Source organism: Crassostrea angulata, chromosome 10, assembly GCF_025612915.1.
Source record: "Crassostrea angulata isolate pt1a10 chromosome 10, ASM2561291v2, whole genome shotgun sequence".
Classification (NCBI taxonomy): Eukaryota; Metazoa; Mollusca; class Bivalvia; order Ostreida; family Ostreidae; genus Magallana; species Magallana angulata.
Window position 1 is genome coordinate 48047262 of NC_069120.1, and position 26392 is coordinate 48073653.

Genomic DNA, 26392 nt, shown 5'->3' on the forward strand with positions numbered 1-26392 from the left:
TCATCAGAAAATGGATAATCTGCCAAATGTCAATAAGTCCAACTTCAAATTAAGCCAATCAATCATGACTGTAAAGATAAATATCGCAAGGACAAGTAAACAAGAGTATACCCATGGACCACAATGCTCACACGAGCAACATAAAACTTATCTGAACATAAATGATTTAAATTTCAGTAAATAATTTTTTTTTCACACTACATCATGTTAATAAAATCTACATAAAAATGTAATAATTTTTATATATTCATTATTATAAAATTCATAAACATATATATTTCATTTTCATAAACAAAAGGACAGGGGACTGGGGTGGGAGTGGGGTAAAAAAAGTAGCCTATACTTTGAAAAAAAAGGATTAATTACATGTAAGCTCCTTGTTAGCGGCTTCTATTTTAAGTAAAAGCATCATTAAAAAAGAAATTTACAGACTGTTGTGTCCATAGTTTATTAAATGGGGTTTGTTAACAATTTTTTCATATTCTAATTTCATATTTCAGATGCTGGAGGAGGTTAAGGTTTTTGGAGCATGTTAAAGTTTTATGAGCAGGTGCCTTATGATAGCCATTTCTAAGTTACTACTGGTCTTAACTTCACCAAACTCATGCAATGAACAGGCTTGGATGCTGAATCGAGGTCATAGGTTTCGAATGCTAAATGAGATCAAGGTTTTCAGAACTGGTCAAATGTTTCGGAGCAGGTGACTATATCTTAGTTATTAATGGTCCTAATCTTCCCTAACCCTGCATGGATGGTGTGTCTTAAGATAATTAGGCTTGAATGCTGAATTTGAGCTAAGGGTTTCGGATGCTGAATGAGGTTAAGGTTTTGGTTTTTAAGTTGTTAAAGCTTTTAAAGCTGTGGTGCTCATTGATGACTATATCCTAGTTATTACTGGTCCTAACTTTACAAAACTTGCATGGATGATGCGTCTTATGATACTCATGCACTTGACAAACTTGAATGCAAAAATTTCAGATCGTGAATGAGTTTATGGTTTATGGAGGCAAAATTTATACAAAACATTGTAAAAAAAAAATTATACTATTCTCCGATATCATTCATATTCCTGGAAAGGGTCTGTCCATTCACACAACCCTTCATTTTCCCAAGCCAAGAGTTTCTGATCGAACAGCGCAGCGGAACAGAATCACATGACTTTAGAAGAAGAGGAACCCTTCTTCAATTTCGTTGTCTCTAGTTCAGTTACAATTACTCTCTAACTCGGAGTTTTTGAGAGGATGAAAACAATGAATTTTAATGTTCAATTAAGCTTTCATCTCAGGTAAGCTCAGTCAATAAAATTTAAAGTAAACGTAATTATTATTTCTTGCAATATTTTATGCTTTTCTATCCTTAGAGAAGATTAAGTTATACAATGATTAAAATACATGTACACATCAGAACTGATTGGAACATGCTTTTAATAAGGTTTTACCTTGCATACAAAACTGGCATACATGCATACGCATTTCAAATCTAAACAAGACTTTGCTACATCTAAATAACAACAAAGACAAGAAGACAGATTTTACATACATTAATGAAAAATCAAAAATGGAAGGACTTGGCACCGCATATAATGTTAAAGTAAGGCACAACAAAGCACCTATCTTAAAATCAAGTAGATATACAAATGTATCCATAGTGCTAAAAAATGTTCAATTAATACATAACTACATACTCTTCATCTTGGCTAAATCACAAAAGTCAAGCTTAGCCTAAACCAGTTGAAATATGTCATATGCAGCCAATTAAAATGATTCTTGTGCTTTTGTAAAAGCTTCTAACAGTTCATGAAATGCTTATGCCTATCATACACCTCCTCCTTAATGAATTTGGTCAATTTTTGGCAAAATTAAAAAAGAGTCTTAAATATGATTAGACAATAGTTAGAAAAGGAAAGACATAATTATTTTATTATTTCCTTTCAATAACACAAAGGCTATATGCATTGACACTTTTAATCTTTGACAAATGTACTCTTCTCATTACAATCACTTTCACTGGTTAAACTATTTTTCCTCCATGGTAATATGGAGGGACATCACAGCTTAATGCTTCAAAGACCAAATCTTTGTTTAACATTCAACAAACCCAACTGTTTCATGTTCAGAAATATTACATATTACATGGATAGTAAATATTACATAGCTACAAGTAATATCTTGTATATTGGAATTCTTGTCATAGATACATATAAATACATGAATGATTTCAAAAATATAAAAAAAAAATAACCGTAAAACTCAGTTAAGGCGAAGTCCTAAGGACCAGTGGATATCTGTAATTCATTATACATGTATCAGTATTATGAATTCGTAATAATAAGTATAGCAAATTTGCTATAAACATATTTTCCTCAAGATGGTAAATACAGTGAAACACGGTTATAATGAAACGCAAGGGACGGTCGATTTTGCTTTGTTATAAGCGTAATTCGTTTTAGATTGTACCATCAAATTTGCAACATGTAATATAGTCAAGGGGGAATGAAAATCAATTCGCTGTGTCAATTCATTATATTAAGCCTGTTTGCTATAACCGTGTTTTACTGTATAGGGATTTCTGTGAAAATGAATTCATTCCTACATGTACCATTATATCAATTAGTATTGCTATGTTTTCAAACTAAAAATCATTTTATTGTAAAAAATGTAATTTTTTTTAAAAATTGCACATCTATGGGACTCAAACTTGATTCGCTAAGTCTGTAGATTTGTTACAACCTTTAAAGTTTGCAATGATTTGTAAGAAAATTTACAACTTCACAAAAACTTCACAAAACTTCGCTATATCTGTGTTTGTACTAAATGAGTTTTACTGTAATCCTATGGAATGATCAAATCTACACTCTATTTTCATCATACATACAATTCAATTATTTATATATAGAAATGATAAATAAATGAAAATGAAACGTTTATGACTCGCGTCTGAGGTATGACGCTAGTCTTTTAATGCGATCCCTGTTCGCCACAATATAGCACTGCGTTTCCCACATCAGCTGAGTGAGTTTCTGATTGTCATGTTCATCCATTTCTACCTCTGATATTGGAGGACTAAATCTGTAGAAAGGGACTCCAAGCATTCCACACCAAGCTCTAGATCTGTCTACCGGCCGACCTTCGGCAATTGTTGCCTAGATTAAAAAAGTTTACATTAGCCAAAACAACAATACATGATTAAGACATAAAATGCCCCCATCTAAAATGAACACATATTTAACGATACTTATGGGTTTTTTCTTGGTACACATGTTTTTTTTGATATTTTTCATTTTTATCCAATGCCCTCAATTTCAAAATAGAGCACCATATTAAGGTAAACTGTTCCCCATTATTATGCATTTTCATAATAAAAATGGCCCATCTTTCAACAGTTTTTCTTTCAGGAAACACTGAGTGCAGGCTTGAACAAACTTAATCAATTCAAAACTGATAACTGATAACTGACTGAGAGCTTGTTTTCTAAAAGCCGTGCTCTATGTTAATTTTATTAACAATCTGAAAAAAAGATACAAAAAATGCATATTTTTGACTGCTTCTGATACAATTCTAAATGAAGTGTCACTTCTAATGCCATATACTTCCAGTGAGAACAATAAAATGAGATAAATAGAAGAAAAATATATCTTAAACCAAATCTTCTAAAAACAGTTTTATATATCTTAAAAATGATGTATGGGGGCTAAACTTGACTCTTTCCTGCATTCACTGTCCTTCACAATGAGCTATCTACTTAACACATAAAATTAAGTACCGGTATATTTTACACTTTTGTATATAAGAATGGTCATCCTATCACACTTACCTCTTTACTTAACACATCAAATATCATATAAGTACAATGTACCACAGGAATCTTATATTTTTAAAAACTTTTATTTAATATAAAAAATTTCTTTGTTTTTACTATTATAATAACAAGGTTATATTCATTGTATAGGGGATAGTTTTATTAGTAAAATAAATATTCTTACTGTCAGGTACCTGTGCATTGTACACTTAATACATGAATAGTAAATTTTCCGATATGAATTTAAAAGTAATCATGTTTTGAATAACTTAGTCATGCATTTACTTGATGATTGAACAATAAACTAAAAGAAATCATACCTTGTCTACCATTAGATTGATTAAGTTTGAGATTCCTTTGGCAATCTTGGTGACATCAAAGATTCCCTCTGGCCGGTAGACATCCACTGTGTCCACTGCTCTAATGGGGACCTGCCCTGTACCAAGGGAGACCATAACACCAATGGGGCGAACTAAATGTGGCTCATTCTACAAGGTACACAAAATAACAAGATTTTCATTTGTCATACACAATTCTATTGTAAAATTATTTCAAAACATACATATTATTTTCCTGGAGAAGTCAAAAATTGTATGTTGTACTGTTGTACTGTAAATTCCTTATTAAATGTGAGGAATTTATATCCGCGTAGAATAGCTTGAAGCACCCTTCACAGATTTTTTAACCTCGCCGTTATTTTCTGAGAGTTGAAAACTATAAGAAATATGGATAAATGTTCTGTGTTTGCGATTTTATATTCTCGCCATTTGATACAAAACAGGTGGATCCCAGAATTAAGTACTTGCGTAATATAAGGAATTTACAGTAATTATTTCAGAAATCTGTTCATGGATATTACATCATATATGTAACTGTGGGTTTAAAGCAGGTTCCCTTACTCTCAGTTTCAATCCACAGTTGTATTCGTGTATTTCTGTCATCAGATCTAAGGTTGGGTTATTGGCATCCAGGCCTCCATCAATGTACGGACCAAAGGCCTTAAAGTAGGTGGGTGCTGCACCACTGCATCTGGCTGCTTCCCATACCTTTTGCTCTGTGAAAAAAAAAAAAATACTTTCCTTCTTTCATATACAAATGCATGACAAATATGTTAACAGAGTAAATAATATATTAAGACAAGTACATTGAAACAGTTTAATTTTGATATATGATATTAACAATATTTTGCAAATATCTTTGAATTCTCTTACAACTGAAAAATAAAATTTATATACAATGTATAAGAAACATATATATGGATGTGAACATGCATGTGAACTCGACTTCTATGTGATTTGATCTTCTGAGAAGACCTCTGAGCTTATAAGGATCTGATCTCATGATCAGTCAAGTTCACATCCAAGTGAAATTACCTACACTGCTATCTACTTATAATATGAAAAATTAATCAATTCAAATGTATCGTGTATGACAGAAAGTAAGAAAAAGTCATGTGTAAGTGAATTATATACATACCATTGGGAGGGGCTGGACAAAACAAATCTTCCTCCTTGCACGACTGCCTCTTGTCCTTTGATTTTGAATCCCTCTTCTTTTTGCTTCCTTCTCTCTGACAAATCCCCTTGACCTCTAGCTGTTGAAGTGTTGGTTTGTAGGTTCTAAACAAGTGAAGTTTGGTGGGATGTCTGTCTGCCAGTACCCCTGTCACTATAGTTCTAAAGGAAAAAAAAACATGGAGTACGAATTTAATTGTTAGTTCAAACTTACCAATACAGCATATAAGTTTCTCATAGAAAATGATACGGAATATAATTTCTGCGTATTCAATAATTTTTTGTGATTTCAAAAAGTTTGCGAAAAAAGCGAAAATTAGATCATCGCGATAATTACTGGATGCCTGAACGACAAACTTATAAAATATATCTCAAGACATGATTTTTAGGTGCAGTGACTAAAAAAGCTGAGTGAAATTCAATAACTACTATTCCGACATCCATTATAATATGCAGTTATGAACAATAATGCAGTTATGAATAATGAAGAGAAAAAGTCAACTAAATGAGCTATTCTTTATGTTTTCTAGTTATTTCATCAAAAAATCCCATAATATAAACATTAGTGTTATCATATTTTGCCAAACCTTGGATTTTTGAAATCTGTCATGACTGTATCCTCTCCAAACTCTTGTTTCAGCATTGCCTCGAAGTTATCACTTTGATACGGCCGTGATCCAACAAACACCTCGTCTTTAAGCCTCAGATAGAGACCTCTGATGTATGATAAAGGTTTACCTACAATAGCAAATCATTAATTCATATATTTAAAGAGAATAACTTCAAAACCTCTAGGATCAGAGAGCACGTACTGTATACAGGGTTATTTATGCCCTATGTTTAAAGAGAGATAATTAATTCTGTGACGAGGGCATAAGGAGCAAAATTAATATGGGGTAGAATATTTCCCAGAATACAGTACCGGTATCTCTTTTTGCCCTTTGTCCAAAATAATGACCCATAAGTGATGAAATTATTTTCAACATTTTCATTATTTTCATTCAATAAAAGTTCTGCATCATAAATCCTATACTTATGATATTCATTTTAAAACTAGACAAAAAATTGACTCAACGTATTTGAAAGATCATCACAAAATGACTTTAGAAAAGATTAGATATTGGCAACGTTTAGAAGGAGTACAAATTTACATGCATAATATTCTTCTTTCTTAGGAAATTTGATGAAAACTGGATATAATTTCAATATAATAAAGTTCTGTTACCTTGACCTCTGACAATCCTTTTTTGTTTAAATTTTCATTTAATGAACATATTTTTGTAAGAATGGGTAATTTTGTGACAAATCTGAACAATTAAGTCAGAAAAAAAAAGCATTCAGTCAGATATAGCATCAAATGAATAAAACTGACTCTAAATAAAGAATCATGTGCATTAAGTTGTATCTGGGTTTTTTCTTTTAAACAAAATCCCAGTCTTATCCATCAGTTGTATCTTGGTCATTTTACCAAACCTTGATTTCTATCTCACCTGTGCATATTCCCAGAGCTAGGAGCCCCCCAGTGCTTGTCCCAGCTATCCAATCAAAACACTCCTTAATGGGTTTCCCAACCTCTTTCTCAATCGCAATCAACATTAGACAAAGAACAATTCCTCTGATCCCCCCTCCATCCAAAGATAAAAGCTGTAAAGATATTGAATCAAATCAAACAACTAACATTACATCAATTTCACATACAATACTTAAGTATAAAAGCATATCATTTTCAGATCAGAAATCAGTTTGCATATGTCTTGTACATACAAGTAGTGATAATCATTCTGAGATATCTAATTAACATCAAAATATTATACATGTACCCATACGTAGCTAGGTTACATGTATGTATTACATGCATATGTGCATCCTGTCCCAGGATTTTATGCATCACATTTTGCATATTTTCCAGAGATACAAAATTTATTGCTAATTGCTGATAAAGTCATTTACATTAATAAAAATAAAATTAATTTTAAAGTTAATTCATTGAAATGGAAAGCAAAACAAAATAATAAAATCAAGAAATTTTCATGAGGGATTTTTAATAGCAGAATTTGATATCTGTGGTCCATAAGGATCTTTTTGAATTCTTTATTGTCCTTCTAAATAATTAATCTATAAATATAAAAAAAAAAACTAGACAAGATTGAGATGGTAGCCAATGGACATTAGGATGAAAAGCATTTCAGAGAATTTTGCTTTGACCTTAACTTATAACTCAGAAATTTTCAATCTGGCATAAAACTTTTAATTCAATTTCATTACACCTTAAATACTTTGTTCAACCTGAGCGAGATTATAAGCAAATAGGAAATAATCTACAATTTATAGCTGATTATAAAGAGATCTACTACGTCCTTCACATTGACTTGGTTAAAAAGCTCTGTTATCATAAAGTAGGAGTCAAACAAGTGGAGAGTATATATATATATGCTAGTACATGTAGTTAATTTTAACAAATAATTGTATAAGAAAACTACACAATCATTAAGAATGTGGAATGTAAAGGCAGCCATGTTATGATGACAATGGAGTTCTTTTTCAGACTTATGCACAAAGTTCAAATTACCTGTATTTCCAGTAAATAAAGCTTTAGTAGCTCATAAGTTTGTTTTAAGAAGAAAATTTAATATGTTTTGGAGCTGCTCATCTTTATGGAATTTATTAGGTCACGAAAATTCAAGAACACTTTCAGTAATTTCTATTACTAAAAGTTTAATTTTCATAATCAATTATAAAAATGATAAAAATCAAATTTTTATTTTCCCCTTTTAATATCTAACGGAAGATATCAAAGATAATGTTGTTAATTGCTAGAACACAGAATTCGACGGACCTGGCCAGATAACACTTGGGCGATCATGTCAATCAAACTGGGTGCCATTGTTTCAAACTTGATTGACAAGCGGCATCATTTTGAAGTTTGTACAGGTTAAAAAAGGTGTGTTTGTACAAAGTTCGGCCTATAAATATGAATTCTAATTTTCTGTTTTATTAAATATACATAAATTCTTGAAATTCTCCTCTAGTTGCTCACCCTGTATCCTGGGTCTTTGTCTGATCCATCCAGCTGGCCGAAGGGTTCACACATTGATGATAACATTTCATCTAGAAGGCCTTCATTAAGAACATAGAGTATAATGAACAATAAACTCCAAGTGACTGTGAATTATCATATTAAATGGAAGATCACAATAAGAACATTTTGTTATAATTTCTTCAGACATTGAATGTAATAAGGCTCCATAAATACTATTTTTATAAAATAATTTACCAGGGTCTTGTTTTCATGAACCTTGAAGATTTTGAAAACCAAAAAATGATGTGACTTTTTTTTATCATGAGCTATCTTTTAATGATGTATGTGCCCAAAAATGTTGTACTGGTGTTATATAGAAAGACTTTTCTATAAAGCAACTTCCTCTGGAAAACTCACTATATAACACCTAATGATCAATCAAATTCAGTACAATCATGTAGATGTAAATTAGGAAGTTCATTACTCTTTGATATCCCTTACCACTTTGATCCCGTTCTAAAAGTTGATTTATGTGTTCATCTGGTTTTCCATCCTTATTTCCATTCACATAACACCCTTCAAGACAATTTTTCATTTGGTCATTGCACCTCGAGGCACCAGATACATGTAACATGTACAAAATTAGCTCCCTGAAATCAAGAATACATTAATTTATTGTGTAGGCAGATTTTTAAAACCAATCTTTAATATATCAATGTTACCAGTAAAAACTACCATCAAGAACTTATTACCGGTATCGTAACACTACATACATATCACAAAAGTTACATATTACTGTTGAACTTAAAAATATTTAACTGATTCCCTTTCAAAACAATATTAATTGCTCTTTTTCTCAATATACTGTAAACCAACTATTATTCGCGACGAATTTATTTCGCGATTTATTCGAGATGAACTGGTTCGCGGCGATTAATTTTCGCGACTAAACCTTATCCACACCTGTTTCTTTTATAACAACTATATGGTAAATACTGGTCCGCGGCGAGAAATATTCGCGACAATGAGGCACTCGCGAACCTTGCGAAAATTTCTCACACGCAAATAAAAGTTGGTTTACAGTATATGAACACGAGTTACTTACAAGAGAGTACATGTACTACCTTTAAAAATCATTTTTCTTTTCTCCCACTGAATTTAATTACTTCAATAAGGATTATGTGAGGTAATTTTTGAAAGAAAATCTGTTTCAATTTGCTAGCTCATTTTCAACACTTTTGACAAACATAAAGAATGGTGAAATCTTCTTACTTGTTTTTCCCGTTTGAAGTACTAGCTAAATGCCGGGGACTTTGGTTCTTCTTGTTTTTGACATTGACATCAGCACCATATACAACAAAGTTCTTCACCATCTCAACATTATCTTTCTAGAATAATAAATACATTAATTTAAATACAATAGTACAACAATTCAAAGTTGACCACTTCATAAAATTTAGATAATACATGTATAGCTCTATAATATCATTTCATAAAATTTTAATGAATAAAAAAAAATTGGGTATTTATTGTCTTAAATATTAGCTTTCCAATTTTCCCCATCACATTTTGGCAGTAATTCAATTCGAACATACATGTACATCAAATTATCATCTATGAAAACCTTTTTCAAACATGCCAAAATTAATTAGTTGTTACTGCATATATTTGCACTCAATAACCAGCCTACTCTGACAATAAACGTTCATGCTTAGAGCATATTCTAAACATATAACTTCATGTATCTATATGATATGGATTGACTGTAGATTCCTTATCATTATTTACATACTTAATTTTACAATCATTTTACCGTTTTGCATCAAATCACAAGAATATAAAATCGCAAACATCAAAATATCATCATAGTTTCATTTGCTTTAGATCTCTCCAAAATATAAAAGTGAGATTCTAAAATCTGCAAGATGTTCTTCTTGCGGTTTTACACAGATATTAATTTCTCAAGTTAAATTAGGAATCTACAATATTTTGCACCCAATATATTCATCCACAAAAAATGTATTTCTTTTTCTAGATTTCTCTTTCACAAGTATGTGTTCATAACAAAATCTTACAATGACTGCAATGTGTAGAGGAGTGTTTCCATCGTCGTCTCCGATGCTTGGATCCGCTCCCCAACACAACAGTTCCATCAGACAGTCCGCCCGACCCTTCTCCTGCATGATGTGTAGGGGCGTGTGACCTGTATTGCTCTTCACATTCATGTCAGCTTTCTCTCTGCAGAGTTTCTCAACCATCTGCCATGATTGAAACGAATGAAAGTAAATAAACATGTGAACAACATATTCAAACTATCGTTAAGGCAATATATGACAGCTATAATCATCTGTCAAAAAAAACTGGTAAGTTTCCTTATATGGAAACAGTATAAAATGGTGGGAAAACAGCATTTCATTCAAACATGTCAAACCTATAGAGCTATATGTATTAAAGATGTTGCTAGTCACTAGCAAACACACACACAGATCAGTCATATATCACATGTAAAAATCAATTAATACTCAAAGAGAATTTTATAATGCTATCAATTCACATTATCATACTAATGTATCAATCATTTTTCCTTCACGATATCAATATCAGAGTAAGAACTTTAGATTAAAAACCAGTGTGTTCTCTCGCTCTCTCTCTCTCTCTTATTTACATGCATACAGGTATTAATTTATTACCTGTCTGTTTCTAGCCCAATGCAAAGCTGTACCTCCATACTTTCCATCTGTTTTTGAAAGCTGATCATGAAATCTTTTAAATATGAGTTCTACTGACCTGAAGAAACATCATATTGTAAGATACATTGTATTATCACAAATAAATTTATATCGTATAAATATAATATGGGTATGTTTAGGCAATGTTACCAAAATAGAATGATAATATATGTTATGAAAAACAAAAACAAACAAGTACTAATTTTGGAATAATATTGAATTACTTTAATGATTTTTCATTTTTATTAATATCTAATAGATGGGTGTTGTTTACGTATTTATTTGATTGTTACATGAATGAAAACACTCCATTATGCCATCTACTGATTTCATAGGGAGAGTATAGGCAATGAAATCAAAGAATAAAACAGCAGCATGGCACAAGGGCATACTATTAGAATACATGGATCAATTTTAAATGTGGTGATGTGAAAGGTTAGATGTTTGTAATCATTATACAATACAAGTTCTATTTCATAAGATATTTGACAAAAGTATGCTGGCCTTTGCATTTCTATTCAATAACTCACCAAAATGCACAAATATTAACTTGCCTATTGAACTATTTCTCTATATCAAGTCAAAGTTATTTGATACTTCTCTAAGTTGCAAATAATTATCAAAACGATGTCATTATTTTAACAACAAAATGCTGTCTTTGGTGATTCATGCTGGTGGGGACATTGCAGAAAAAAATGTCACAACTATCGCTATCTTACTATGTCATTAATTAATTCATTTGTAAGAAAATGTAGCCACAGTTTGCCTACGCTGTGACAGCAATATTTTCTGAAATTTGTAAGTGAGAACTCTGAAGACAGTCTTACTTGTTGTCGTCATTTTTAAGAGCATAGTGGATGGGAAACAGTTCCTGAGCAGTGACATTAGGATTGGCCCCTGCATCTAGAAGCAACTCCACAATGTCAGATTTCCCCTTCTGACATGCACTGGATAGAGCCGTCCATCCTTTATGGTTCAGGTAATTTACAACTCTGTCAGCGCTATTTGGGTTATCATTTTTTGCCAATATCTGGAGAGAAAAAGTACAACTCTGTGAGGCCGATCTGGGTTATCATTATTTTTTTGCCAATATCTGGGGGAAAAAGAAGTAAATTGCATCTAATGCATTAGAAAACCCTCAAAAGCTAATGATCATTTATCCTTGCACAGTTAATGAAGTTCAAATTCAAATTCAATGGAGTTTAGAATTCAATTCAGTGGACTCTGGAATTCCAATGCAATGGAGTCTGGAATTCCAATCAATGGACTGGGGATGTGAGAACTCACCGGAATAATCTCTGGATAAAATAGGACAGCATGGTGGTACACTGTGTCTCCGTGCTGGTCCTGTAAGTCTAGTCTCGCCCCCAAGTTCAGCAGCCCAGTCACACACTGTTCGTTCTTGCCCTGAACAGCTGTCATTAATGGGGAAAGCAGTGTCTTTGTCACTTGGTGATTTACATCTCTGTAAAATATTCATATCCATACATGTATGTTTACATTTAGAAATATGCTTCCTTACCGGTATTTGACCCTTTAAAATATCAAAAACATTCAATATAATCACGTCACAATGATTATCCCAAGCGTTAATTGCTTGACGGTTGCATCATTGTAAACATTGAAATCATGCATGATAATTTTAATAATTTTGAACTATTCCTTTCTCTAATGTAAATGTAAATAATAAACAGCAATGTTAAAACCTTCACCGGTGTATGACCTTGGTTGGCACAAAATAAAATCTTCCTAGAGGCCCTTTGGGTTTCACAGGATTTGATCACATAACAAACTAAATTCATATCCAAGTGAACTTTTTAACATGCTATTATTTCTTAAATCACAAGTTTTCAAAATCACTGGAAAAAAAATTATATCCAACAAATATTTTTTAGACTGAAAAGGTAATGTTCAAAATTCATATTTATCTGATCAGGCCATCCTCAGTGAATGGTTATTACAAAGATATCAAGCAACCAGATACATTGTTTTTATTTAAACATTTGGAAGTTAATTTATATTCAATGACAAACAAGATATCTGTGAGTCAACACTCACTAGTAATACCCCCACTCTGACATGAATATACAAAATAAGCAAAGTCAACATTTAACGAGAGGTTAACTTCAAACTGGAACAAAAATAGATCCCATCATCCATGTATGTCATGCCCAAACAAAAAGTGTGTTGAAATTTCAAACATCTGCAAAGAACATTTTCTGAAAAATTTTCGATGAAAATTTGATTGAAAATATAAAGCTATATATAAACAAAGTCATCATTTAACAGGAAGGTGACATTGGATTGGTACAAAAATTACTCCCATTATTTGGCATGCCTAAACAAAGAGTGTGTTCAAATTTCAAGCACCTGAATAGTTGCTGAGAAAAATGCGACAGAATTTTTTGTTACGGACAGACAGATGGATGGACAGACACACAGACAGATGCACAAGCGTAAAATAGTAAATCTCCTTCTCCTTTGGAACAGGGTATAATTAGCCGTGCCTGTTCCTAGGCAAGAGTGTAGGGAGTGGTGCTGTGGAGGGGAGTTTACCTCTTGATTACGTCGTAGTGGAAGCATTCGTATAAACCAACATAAGCGGCGATGTGGACAGGTTTCCATAGGGGGTACTCCTTGATGGTGTCCGATATTTTCTGTAGCCTGCCTTCATCATATATAGAGCTGCTGGCTAGTGTTAGAGGTTTGATTATTGAACTGTACTGTCGGAAATAAGTGAGAGCATCTGTTTCATTGGTCAAGCGGAATATACTGCAAAGACATTGTCCTCAATCAAAATATAGATACAAGTTAAAAATCTGTAAAACATAAAGATATTTTTAAGTTCACATTGCTGATATATATTTTCACATTTCTTATTAGATCACATTTTTTAGACCCCCTGAAGCTCTTAACATACAATGTCATGTAATAATGAAAATTTTTCACAAAAGAATCATCAGCAGGCATATTATTCAAAATTCTATCATAGAATACTTTCAAGCATTTATGAAAGCATTAGTTCTAATTTTCCTATAAGGAGCTTTCAACACATCAGTTTAATGTTAAATGGTCTCATATGGTCTGATTTACCAACCTAAAACTTTTATCAACTTTATTGGAAAGCACGCACTCCATTGAGCCAGGTCGCTTAAACAAGGTCATGTGACCATCGGCATCTTCTGCTTTTATAGGTAGCCTGTAAAATACTTAATTATTACTATTATGCAAATGTATCACAGGCTGGCATCAGATTATATATCTTTCCTGTAATAAAAAATATACTCCCTTGCTAATAATACACATATATTTTTTTTCACTTTGATAAAAATATACCGGTATGTATGTAAAAGTCAGGTGCCTGTGAAACATCTATTATACATGTACAATCATCTGTACCGGTGTCATATAATATTTTGATACAGCGAAATATTGAACCCGGGTTCAATATATTATGCGATATTATGAACCCGTGTTCAAAATATCGCTGCGATATATTGAACCCCCCCCCATAAAATATTGAACCCCAGGTTAAAAATATTATGGCCGCGATATTTTGAAACCCTCTCGAATTTTCATTACTCTTGGAGAGGGGGTTCATAATATTATGGCTGCGATATATTGAACCCCATACCTATTTCCAATTCCCATTGGAGAGGGGGTTCATAATATTATGGCTGCGATATATTGAAAACCCTTCTTATCATTGGCTATCCGAGATCTAGGGGGTTCAAAATATTATGGCAGTGATATATTGAACCCCCTACTGTTTCCAATTTCCTTTGGAGAGGGGGTTCAAAATATTATGGCTGCGATATATTGAACCCCCTACCTATTTCTAATTCCCTTTGGAGAGGGGGTTCAAAATATTATGGCTGCGATATTTTGAACCCCCTACCTATTTACAATTCCCATTGGAGAGGGGGTTCAAAATATTATGGCCGCGATATTTTGAATCCCTCTCTATTTTTTTTTGCTATTGGAGTGGGGGTTCAAAATATTATTGTTTCCAATTTCTTTGGAGAGGGGGTTCAAAATATTATGGCTGCGATATCTTGAACCCCCTACCTATTTCCAATTCCCATTGGAGAGGGGGTTCAAAATATTATGGCTGCGATATTTTGAACCCCCCTCCATTTTTTATTGCTGTTGGATAGGGAATTCAAAATATTATGGCTGCGATATATTGAACCGCTTACCTATTTCCAATTCCCATTGGAGAGGGGGTTCAAAATATTATGGCCGTGATATATTGAACCCCTTACTGTTTCCAATTTCCTTTGGAGAGGGGGTTCAAAATATTATGGCTGCGATATTTTGAACCCCCCTCAATTTTTCATTGCTATTGGAGAAGGGGTTCAAATATTCCCTTTGGAGAGGGGGTTCAAAATATTATGGCTGCAATATATTGAACCCCCTACCTATTTCCAATTCCTATTAGAGAGGGGGTTCAAAATATTATGGCCGCGATATTTTGAATTCTGTATATGCATGAAGAAAAGATTTTGGGGGGGGGGGGGGGGGGGGGGGGCAAAAGCAATAAAAGAAGGGGAGGCATTATTATTTATAATTAAATTTCACAGCCATTAAATTTTGAATCCCCTAGATCTCCAATAGCCAGTGATAAGAAGGTTTTTCAATATATCGCAGCCATAATATTATGAACCCCCTCTCCAATGGGAATTGGAAATAGGTATTGGGGTTCAATATATAGCGGCCATAATATTTTGAACCCCCTCTCAAATAGCAAGGAAAAATAGAGGGGGGTTCAAAATATCGCGGCCATAATATTGTAAACCCCCTATCCAATAGCAATGACAAATGGAGGGGGGTTCAAAATATCATGGCCATAATACTTTGAACCCCCTCTCCAATAGGAATTGGAAAAAGGTAGGGGGTTCAAAATATCGCAGCTATAATATTTTGAACCCCCTCTCCAATACCAATGAAAAATAGAGGGGGGTTCAAAATATCGCGGCCATAATATTTTGAACCCCCTCTCCAATAGCAAAGAAAAATAGAGGGGGGTTCAAAATATCGCGGCCATAATATTTTGAACCCCCTATCTAATGGGAATTGGAAAAAGGTAGGGGGTTCAAAATATCGCAGCCATAATATTTTGAACCCCCTCTCCAATGGGAATCGGAAAAAGATAGGGGGGTTCAAAATATCACGGCCATAATATTTTGAATCCCCTATTCAATAGCAAAGAAAAATAGAGGGGGGTTCAAAATATCGCGGCCATAATATTTTGAACCCCCTCTCCAATAGCAAAGAAAAATAGAGGGGGGTTCAAAATATCGCAGCCATAATATTGTGAACCCCCTATCCAATAGCAATGAAAAATGGAGGGTGGTTCAAAATATCGCGGCCATAATATTTTGAACCTCCTCTCCAATACCAATGAAAAATAGAGGTGGGTTCAAAATGTCACGGCCATAATATTTTGAACCCCCTATCCAATGGGAATTGGAAAAAGGTAGGGGGTTCAAAATATCGCTGCCATAATATTTTGAACCCCCTATTCAATGGGAATTGGAAAAAGGTAGGGGGTTCAAACTATCGCAGCCATAATATTTTGAACCCCCTCTCCAATAGCAATGAAAAAAATAGGGGGGTTCAAAATATTGCAGCCATAATATTTTAAACCCCCTCTCCAATAGGAATTGGAAAAAAGTAGGGGGTTCAAAATATAGCGGCCATAATATTTTGAACCCCCCTCTCTAATGGGAATTGGAAAAAGGTGGGGGGTTCAAAATATCACGGCCATAATATTTTGAATCCCCTATCAAATGGGAATTGGAAAAAAATAGGGAGTTCAATATATCGCAGCCATAATATTTTTAACCCCCTCTCCAATACCAATGAAAAATAGAGGGGGGTTCAAAATATCGCGGCCATAATATTTTGAACCCCCTCTCCAATGGGAATTGGAAAAAGGTATAGGGATCAAAATATCGCAGCCATAATATTTTGAACCCCCTCTCCAATGGGAATTGGAAAAAGGTAGAGGGTTCAATGTATCGGTGCCATAATATTTTGAACCTCCTCTCCAATACCAATGCAAAATAGAGGGGGGTTCAAAATATCGCGGCCATAATATTTTGAACCCCCTCTCCAATGGGAATTGGAAAAAGGTAGAGGGTTCAATATATCGCGGCCATAATATTTTGAACCTCCTCTCCAATACCAATGAAAAATAGAGGGGGGTTCAAAATATCGCGGCCATAATATTTTGAACCCCCTCTCCAATGGGAATTGGAAAAAGGTAGGGGGTTCAAAATATCGCGGCCATAATATTTTGAACCCCCTCTCCAATAGCAATGAAAAATGGAGGGGGGTTCAAAATATCGCGGCCATAATATTTTGAACCCCCTCTCCAATGGGAATTGGAAAAAGGTAGAGGGTTCAATATATCGCGGCCATAATATTTTGAACCTCCTCTCAAATAGCAATGAAAAATAGAGGGGGGTTCAAAATATCGCGGCCATAATATTTTGAACCCCCTCTCCAATGGGAATTGGAAAAAGGTAGGGGGTTCAAAATATTGCGGCCATAATATTTTGAACCCCCTCTCCAATAGCAATGAAAAATAGAGGGGGGTTCAAAATATCGCGGCCATGATATTTTGAACCCCCTCTCCAATGGGAATTGGAAAAAGGTAGGGGGTTCAAAATATCGCGGCCATAATATTTTGAACCCCCTCTCCAATAGCAATGAAAAATAGAGGGGGGTTCAAAATATCGCGGCCATAAAATATTGAACCTGGGTTCCGTATTTTATGGGGGGGTTCAATATATTGCAGCGATATTTTGAACCCGGGTTCAATATATCGCGGGGTTCAAAATATTATATGACACCGGTACTTGTATATGTGTATTGATAACAGATAAATAGATACAATTCAATATTCAATCTGAATGATCTTCAATGTCAAATATTATTAACTTTGATTATCAAGACATAAACTTGAACTTTAACTTGAATTCATTTGAAGCAGTCTTTACAGAAAAGAAAGTGTCTATATTACTCTTCTTCCTAACCACCTTGACCAATAGGCATGTTGATAAATCTTGTCTATACATTTCATTCATTTTATAGAGTACTAAACATCTATTGTGTATTAACATTAATTGTATACCAGAAAATCACTTTCATTAATCACTATGATAATGACTTTGATCATTTGTTTTTGGCATTTAGTATATATGTACTGAAAAAACAAATAAACTACAGGAAAACATGGTTATAAAGAACACACTAACAATGAATTGACGTTTACAGAAAAGTTCCCTGAGCCTTTATTACATGTTGTAAACTTGACAGATATAAAAATTACACTTAAAACGAAGTAAAATTGTCCGTCCCTGGCACTTCGTTATAAGAGTGTTTCACTGTAGATAGTCAATAGCTTAATTTTATCCTAACTTACCCATCTATTACTGTTCAGCAGTACCGTAATACAATAATATATGTAATACATGTATATCCATACTTTACCCTACTACTTACTTTTTGTAATCATCTAGTTTGACCGTTGTGACTTTGAACGGTTTGATGCTGGCTTGTGCTACGTCCACAGCATTCAAAACCCCCTCCATCATTGCATTTAAAAATCCCGCCATCTGGAAGTTTTGTAATAATAGCTTTTATGATTGATTGATTATCTGCTGACACTTTCTTTGAAACGGCATGAAAAATTAATGTTCACCTGATTTTCAGAGAACTGTGTTATTCGTCTGAAAATAAACCATATCCATGACAAAAAAAACCTGTTTTTAAACATAAAGATCTATTCATGTGATAGTATCAGTGGGTAGTGCAACACATGCACATGCATTGATCTGCAAGGTCAGTGGGATTGTCTGTATTGGTTTTGAATACTATGTGTTGATCTATATTAGAGCTGATGATCGACTAGTCTAATAAAAGGCAGATGTTTCTCTTTCAGCCAGCTATCTTTAATAACAACCGCTATATGTAAGCCATGCTCTGACTTAGAATTATTCATTTACTATTCATTCAGAAAATCAGAATATTCTGATTATAAATATGTTTATGGGCTTTTCTCTATTTTATCTTTTATACTGACACTGATTTCACATGTTCTTTATCCTGATCTTGATTAATATTTGACTTGTCTAGATGACCATGCAACACCAGTGACAGCATCAGTTAAAAATTTATTATATCAATTAAGCCACGGCGAATCTTGTCGAAATTATATGTATTCAGTACACCTGGAACAAAATTCAAGTGCTGTTAAGATTAATCATGAGAAAAAACATCCTTACGGGCCTATCGATCTAGTTCACTGAAAAATGAATGGGTCATGTATAGTCTACATAAAGAGTTTTGTTCTGCATCAGGTCATAATAATAATGCACATGGAACTATAATTCTTTGTTCGTGAGCACATTTAATTCTATTTTCACATGCACATCAGTGTGGGAAAATTTATAACAGATTATAAATTGCTTACGTTACCCCTCCCTATTCCAACAAACACATCATTTTCATGTATAGGAAATGCTGCATGTGGATGGAATGGGGGGTTGCCATGTCAGTGTGTCAAAACTCTGTGGTTCATGAAACACAGGGCTACCAACTTTTTAACGATGTTTTTTTTTGTTATCACAGATATTTTTCCTCTGAGGTACCCGTTTTTTTAACATGGAACTAATTCTTTGTTCACGAGCACATTTAATTCTATTTTCACATTCACATTGGTGTGGGAAAAGTTATAACAGATTATAAATTTTATATACACAAACCCCTTCACATGAATCATTGAATGCCCCACTTGTCTAGGTTAAACAATTTAAACTAACCTAATCGAATGACACTTCTTATATAATAAAATACAGATTCAAACTGCCACTTCATTATCTAATATTATAGACTTTCCGCGCTGAAATTTATTACAATATTTACCTTTCTGCAAGTTTTATTTTGAAGTACCGTTGTCACGTGATACGATAACACGGTGCCTTTATCAAATCTCACCTGCTGTGATTCGTACCTGATCAAGAAAAAAAAAAACAAAGTAAAATTCACAATCAGTGAAAATACTTTCAAGTTCTGCATGATTGTCAATAAAAGCCAACGTTACGTTTTATTTTGAACTGGAAGATGCATATCGTTACTTTTTTCTTGTGTAAAATATAATACTGCAGTAGGCTAAATGATTTATTCAATGTTATCTTAAAAGTTTAGAGTAGAAAATTTACACATATTCGACACTCATGTTTTGTTATAAGGAGATAACTCCATCAGTTTTACAGAATATGAATCTTTTTTTAACGTTCAGTTATTTTTAAAGAGATCTGAAGATTTTTAACATTGTCTAAAATTTGATATAACTTAACATACATTGTAATTTTTTTTCTTTTTGTCGATGTACATCTTATTTCAGTGATGGTATTTTATTATGTCCTTTGATATTGCCATTTTTTCGTTTAAAATTAATGTAACTTTTATGACAACAATTTTACAGGAGAGGGCGTTTTAAGTTTACAGAACTTGTGCCCGATCCTACTGTATATACCATCATAACAAATAAAAATATATTCAAACCATCTATCTGTCTGTCTTCATCATGTTACATCATTAATGCAAAACTTGTACAAAACAGTACATGTGTACATGCAACTACATGTAGTTATATAGTAAATATAACATCATTATATAGTAATACTGAGTGAGCAAGTACAGGGAAATGAAATTGTGTTATTTTATAGAAGACTGCTTTCACAATTCAATTTACAATTTTGTGACATTAAAGGGTGCAACTCCAACGCTTAATGATAAAAAGTTTGTATACATATAATTATCGGTTGCTCAAGGATATAGTCGTGTGCTTGTTTCATTATTTTGGCGTTAGGGCTACTAGCTGCTCGTGCATTTGTGACGCCTAATGATACAATTATATCATATTAAGCTGCGTTATATATCATAAGCCGTTGGCGATATCAACTGATAAAGCAATAATTTATAGCATTAGGCGCTGCAATTAATATTGCATCGTTTAATGATCTTTATATCACTAAGCGGCATTGTATCATTAACGGTTGTAACTCTAACGTCTAACAACCCGTATCACACATAAAACATATTTGCATAAATATAGTCATAGTCATACGCATGCATGCACGTGTACGTATAACAACTACATTTTTTATATGCAGTACTATTTTTATTTTATTTTTTTATTGTAAATGAAATGGTTAAGTTTGAAATGTTACAAATTATACATGTAGGTGTAATTACATAATGATTTAAGTATGAATGTAAGTGTGCTGTATGATTTGCTTCTAAATAATCTCACTGTCAGTCACTTTGTACATACTGCATCAGTCATGTTTAGGTTATCTCATAATTCAAACAAAACCGATATACAATTTTTGACTTTTAATTCATCATTTTTTCAAAATAACATTGCAATATCGTAACATACTATTACAATTTGTCAAAATTTGAATGTTATATTCTCTTTAATAAATTTCTGAAGAGAGTTTTCAAAATGCTAAAATCATGTTTGTATATTTGTGCTTGTTTGTTTACAAGGGGAAATGGAAGAGTGACGAATTTAAAAATAATACTATTCCTTCACTTTTGTGATATTTTCTTCTAGCAATTTACACTTCATTTTGTATTTTAAAAGCGATAAATGCTATGATATTATTCAGTACAAAAGAACAGGATTGTTTTGTGCATTTATTAAATTCAGATTGGAATATAGCCACGATTACCAATAATAATAACTAGACACGATCTCGTTGCGAGCAACGAGGAGGTATTCCGTCTGATTTTAGAATTTGAGATATATGATCGATCTTGATTTCGCTGTAAACAGCTAAACATGTTTTAGAATAGAAAAACAGGGTGTACATTCTAAGGGCCAGATACTATTTTGTTTCAGGTGTAAGAGCTTTGTTCAACAAGTGTTTAGAAATTCGTCACCATTTTTGAGATATCTGAGAAAAACCGTTTTCGGGGCCGGTCCATTATCTCCTTATTAGGGCCACTGTACCAAAGTTTGAAGGTTGCAAGATTAAGGTTGTAAGATAAAATATTTGCTTTTATTACCTAATCAAACGGATTTTGTTGTTTTATTACCAATTAAATATTTGCGTCTATTTTGAACTGCCGGTCAATAGACTATGATCTATTAGACCGCCGGTCAATAGACTGCGATCTATTGGACCGCCGGTCAATAGACTGCGATCTATTGGACCGGCAACGTATTTCAGAACGCTGGTATGTTAATGTTACATCCTTTCGATAGTTCTCAGGGAATGTATATTCCTTTACATAGACGTTGTTTTTAGTACTTGGTGAAACCAAATTCAATGTATCAAAATGGAGTATCAAATAATCAACAGCTTTAAAGCCTCAAATAGTGTAAAAGACTATTTAAAAATCTAATGGGTTTAAGACCCCCCTCCTTTGTGTAAAATGATATTAAATTGAGATGTTGTCATGCATGCAACAGGTTCTGTGCATGTAAAAGATGGGCAAAAAAATCTTAATATATTGCATAATGGCACGAAAACCATCTGCAATATGCAAATTGTAAACCCTGAAAACTAAAAAAGAAATTAGGTAATAAAACAATTATTTAATGCTTGAACAATCAATAGACCAGAATTTTTTTCCCTTGGTGCAGGAAACAGCTCAGTATGATCTATTGCCCTCGGCCATTGGCCTCGGGCAAATAGATCATACTGAGCTGTTCCCTGCACCTCGGAAAAATATTCTGGTCTATTGACTGCTCAAGCATTAAATAATTGTATACTATAATTCATTACAAAATTTACCCCGGTAAAGAGCTATAGAAAAAGACTTTAGAGCCCTTTTAGGTCCCTAATATTAGGGGCCAGACCCTTTTTCGTGGTAGCAAATGAAAGGTCATTTAATTTTAAAGACATTTTGTTTAACAATTGTTTAGAAATTCGTTACTGTTTTTGAGATATCTGAAGAAAAAAAACGTTTTAGAGGCCGGTCCCTTATCTCCTTATTAAGGCCACTGAACCAAATTTTGAAGGTTGTGTAATGAAGAATAATGACCCCCGTAGAATAATGACTGGGGGTCATTATTCTACATAGAATAATGACCAAATGACCCCCCGGTCATTATTCTACGTAGAAAAATGACCCCTTTGCCTGAAGAATAAGTGTCATTTTCATAAAAATGAGCACACTCCACATGAAGAAAAGTGACCCCTGTAGAATAATGACCCCCTTGTAGATTAAAGTTTTTCAGTATATTTTTTTTATTATTTGTGAAATAGTCTTTACACTATTGTAATTTTTACTGCTGCAGTTTACAGAAAGTAACAGAAATTATAATTCATATTCAAATAAACTTAAAGGGAAGGAAGGGGTATATCTTAGAAAATAAAAATCCTTCCGTTATAACAAGATATTGACGTATTGCATCTGGGTATGGTTGTCATCTTAACAATTACATTAAATTTTACATATATCTATGGTGTTCCGATAGGGCCACTTCGACCTAAGTTGCAAAGGCGATAGTGCGAAGGCGAAGGAGCAAAAGTGCGAAGATGCGACGATGAAGCGCGAAGATGTGATGCCGAAAGTGCGAATGTGCGAATGCATAGAGCGATACTACTATCGCTCCTTCCCAACTTGCACTCTGGCCTTCGCATCTTCTCATTTTCGCCTTCGCCTTTTTTGATTGCATTCAGCAAGTCTCGGTCGATTACATAGATTTAAATACAGGCACCGTACTCGCCAAGGTTTTCCGATTAATCCATGCTATTATTGGTACGCATGCGCTAGGCCATCGCGCTTACTATGAATGTTTATAAATATTTTAATGTGTGCATGTAACATATATGTTTACCAGTGCTGGCTATGCCTAATCATTATCTACTCCACACAAAATTTAATGTCCGCCACAATGTGTACATATGCACTTCTAGACTCCTGTCACTTACCAGCCGTCTGTTTACCGTGGACCGACACAGTAACATTCTAATTTCATTATGCGACACCCGTTGCTCATGCATGGATCTAGAGGGGGAGAGGGGGTCCGCCCCCCGGAAAATTCAATATTATTAATTTTACGCAGTAAAACGGGAGAGGGGGTCCGGACCCTATCCCCCTGGATAATTTATTTTTATTAATTTTATAAAAAAAATCCAAAATATGCCTCGGAACTCTTTAAACGATTGAGAGCTCCGCAATTATAAAACATAGGTAATCACAGATTACAAAGCTCACCGAGACGAGGCATCACCTTTATGAGGCATCACCTTTATGAGACCACCTTTATCATATTATATGAAGCCATCCTTTATGATCTTGGATATTCATGGATTCTATTTTGTATCGTATATTATCTGTCAAAAAATTGTATGATAATCATATGTTCATATGTTAATCAATACAATAATATAAAATTAAAATTGCATCCTATCAAACTTACAATATATATCATATATTACCATAGAATACCGTAAAAAAAATTGTGATATGATATTGTAACTTATGATATGGCATTGTAATGTGTTATACATTATAATTGTATTTGATCAAATAATAGAATATCATAAAACATTATACAATATAGTATTATATGAAACAATATCATATTGCAAAAATACATAATAACATTAAAACATACGATATTATATTGTATAATTAAGCATTGAATCATTGTTTTTGAAAGATGTGTTTTTGAAACGGTGTGTGTATACAAATTGTATAACGCGCGCTAGCGCGTTATAAAAATTTGTTTGCACTCATCGTTGCAATTATAAGACCTCATCTTTCAAAAAATAATGAATCAATGCTTATATATTTACGTTTTTTAAACATGCATTTCCTTCCCGCAAATATGATTCTATTTTTTTTTTAAAAGCTCTGTCTTATTCAACGAGTAATGCGAAATTAACGGAATGGCCACTGGAACAGCCGAAATACGCTGACAAAAATAGTGCACAGCGTTTTAAATTCTAATAACACAATTTTATTTTTCTTTCTGTAATTTAATGAATTTACTCTTGGTTAACTAAGAAATTAATCAATTGAATTCATTTAACTGTCAAAATATATTTACATCAATGAAATATTTATCCGCGTAAGTATAATATCAAGTCGTTATCCGGTTTGAAGTCGCGAGAAGAGTCAGTTCTTGTATACTGAAGGAATACTAAATGTATTCATACGCACCAGATTTGGTGATTGGGTCTTCTGTGTTGTGCATAAATATCACTCAAATCAACCAATGCTATTTAATAGAGGGAAAGAAAGTGAATGTAAATATTATAGTATAATCTAGTATTGTATGATACTGTTTCATATTTGATACATGATATGATAATGTATTATATAATACAATATAAATTGATACACCATATCACATAAATCTTACAATATCATGGGATAAAGTAAAATATTATATAATACAATCATATTATACATATTGTATCATATGATACATTAATATATATTTGAATATCATAAAATAAAATTTCATGTGATATCATAATATATCATATAAACCAATATCATATTATAGAATATCGTATGATACGATATTTTATAATATTTCAATATCATATTTACAATTTCATGTTATATAATTCTATATTACAGAAACCAATATCATATTACACAATACTGTACGATACAATATCATAAAATATACAATATAATATCATTGGATGCAATATTATATATTGCAATATCATATGTAATAGTATCATGTGATTAAATAATCAATAAATAATACAATATAATATTATACAATATTGTATCATAATAATCAATACTATACATAACAATATCATGATACAACATCATATCATAAAATATCAAAAAAAATGATACAATATTTTATCGTATCATATAACGTTTAACAATATATCATATGGTATTATATTATATAAATAGTGCCTGTTTGGGAGGGTAACAGTTGAAATTGACACCCCAAGAAAACCATTGTCAACCGACGCGAAGCGGAGGTTGACAATGGTTTTCGAGGGGTGTCAATTTCAACTGTTATCCTCCCAAACAGGCACTATTTATTTTGTTATACTGAATGTCTTTTTTAAAATTTTTAAGAAAATTTTACTGCTTTTATATGGGAATAACGTGAATTCTACAGCGAACCGTACGCGCATAATTTTCACGCATGTAACATTTTTTAATGTTACCCGTTGCCAAGTGCGTTGCTAACGCTGAGGGTAATAGTAAATATTATTAACTGCGTCTTAACCAATCAGATTTCAGTATTTAACATGAAAGTATAACAATGTATCTTATTAAACAATAGTGTTTCAAATCATACAATACTATATCAT

At 33.0% G+C, this 26392-nt stretch overlaps 1 protein-coding gene across 1 annotated transcript; it reads right to left on the bottom strand.

The window, feature by feature from the left end:
• Positions 1-2681: 2681 nt before the first annotated feature.
• On the bottom strand, positions 2682-20051 carry LOC128166356 (85/88 kDa calcium-independent phospholipase A2-like). Its single transcript, XM_052831467.1, has 17 exons — positions 19995-20051; positions 18573-18685; positions 14158-14259; positions 13617-13832; positions 12348-12525; positions 11888-12090; positions 11022-11118; positions 10407-10589; positions 9604-9719; positions 8833-8981; positions 8350-8429; positions 6803-6956; positions 5900-6050; positions 5275-5474; positions 4698-4852; positions 4119-4286; positions 2682-3142 (listed from the first exon to the last, which is right to left on the bottom strand). Exons 2-17 carry the CDS (start codon positions 18683-18685, stop codon positions 2924-2926), a joined length of 2484 nt encoding a protein of 827 aa, XP_052687427.1. The 5' UTR covers positions 19995-20051; the 3' UTR covers positions 2682-2923.
• Positions 20052-26392: the final 6341 nt, after the last annotated feature.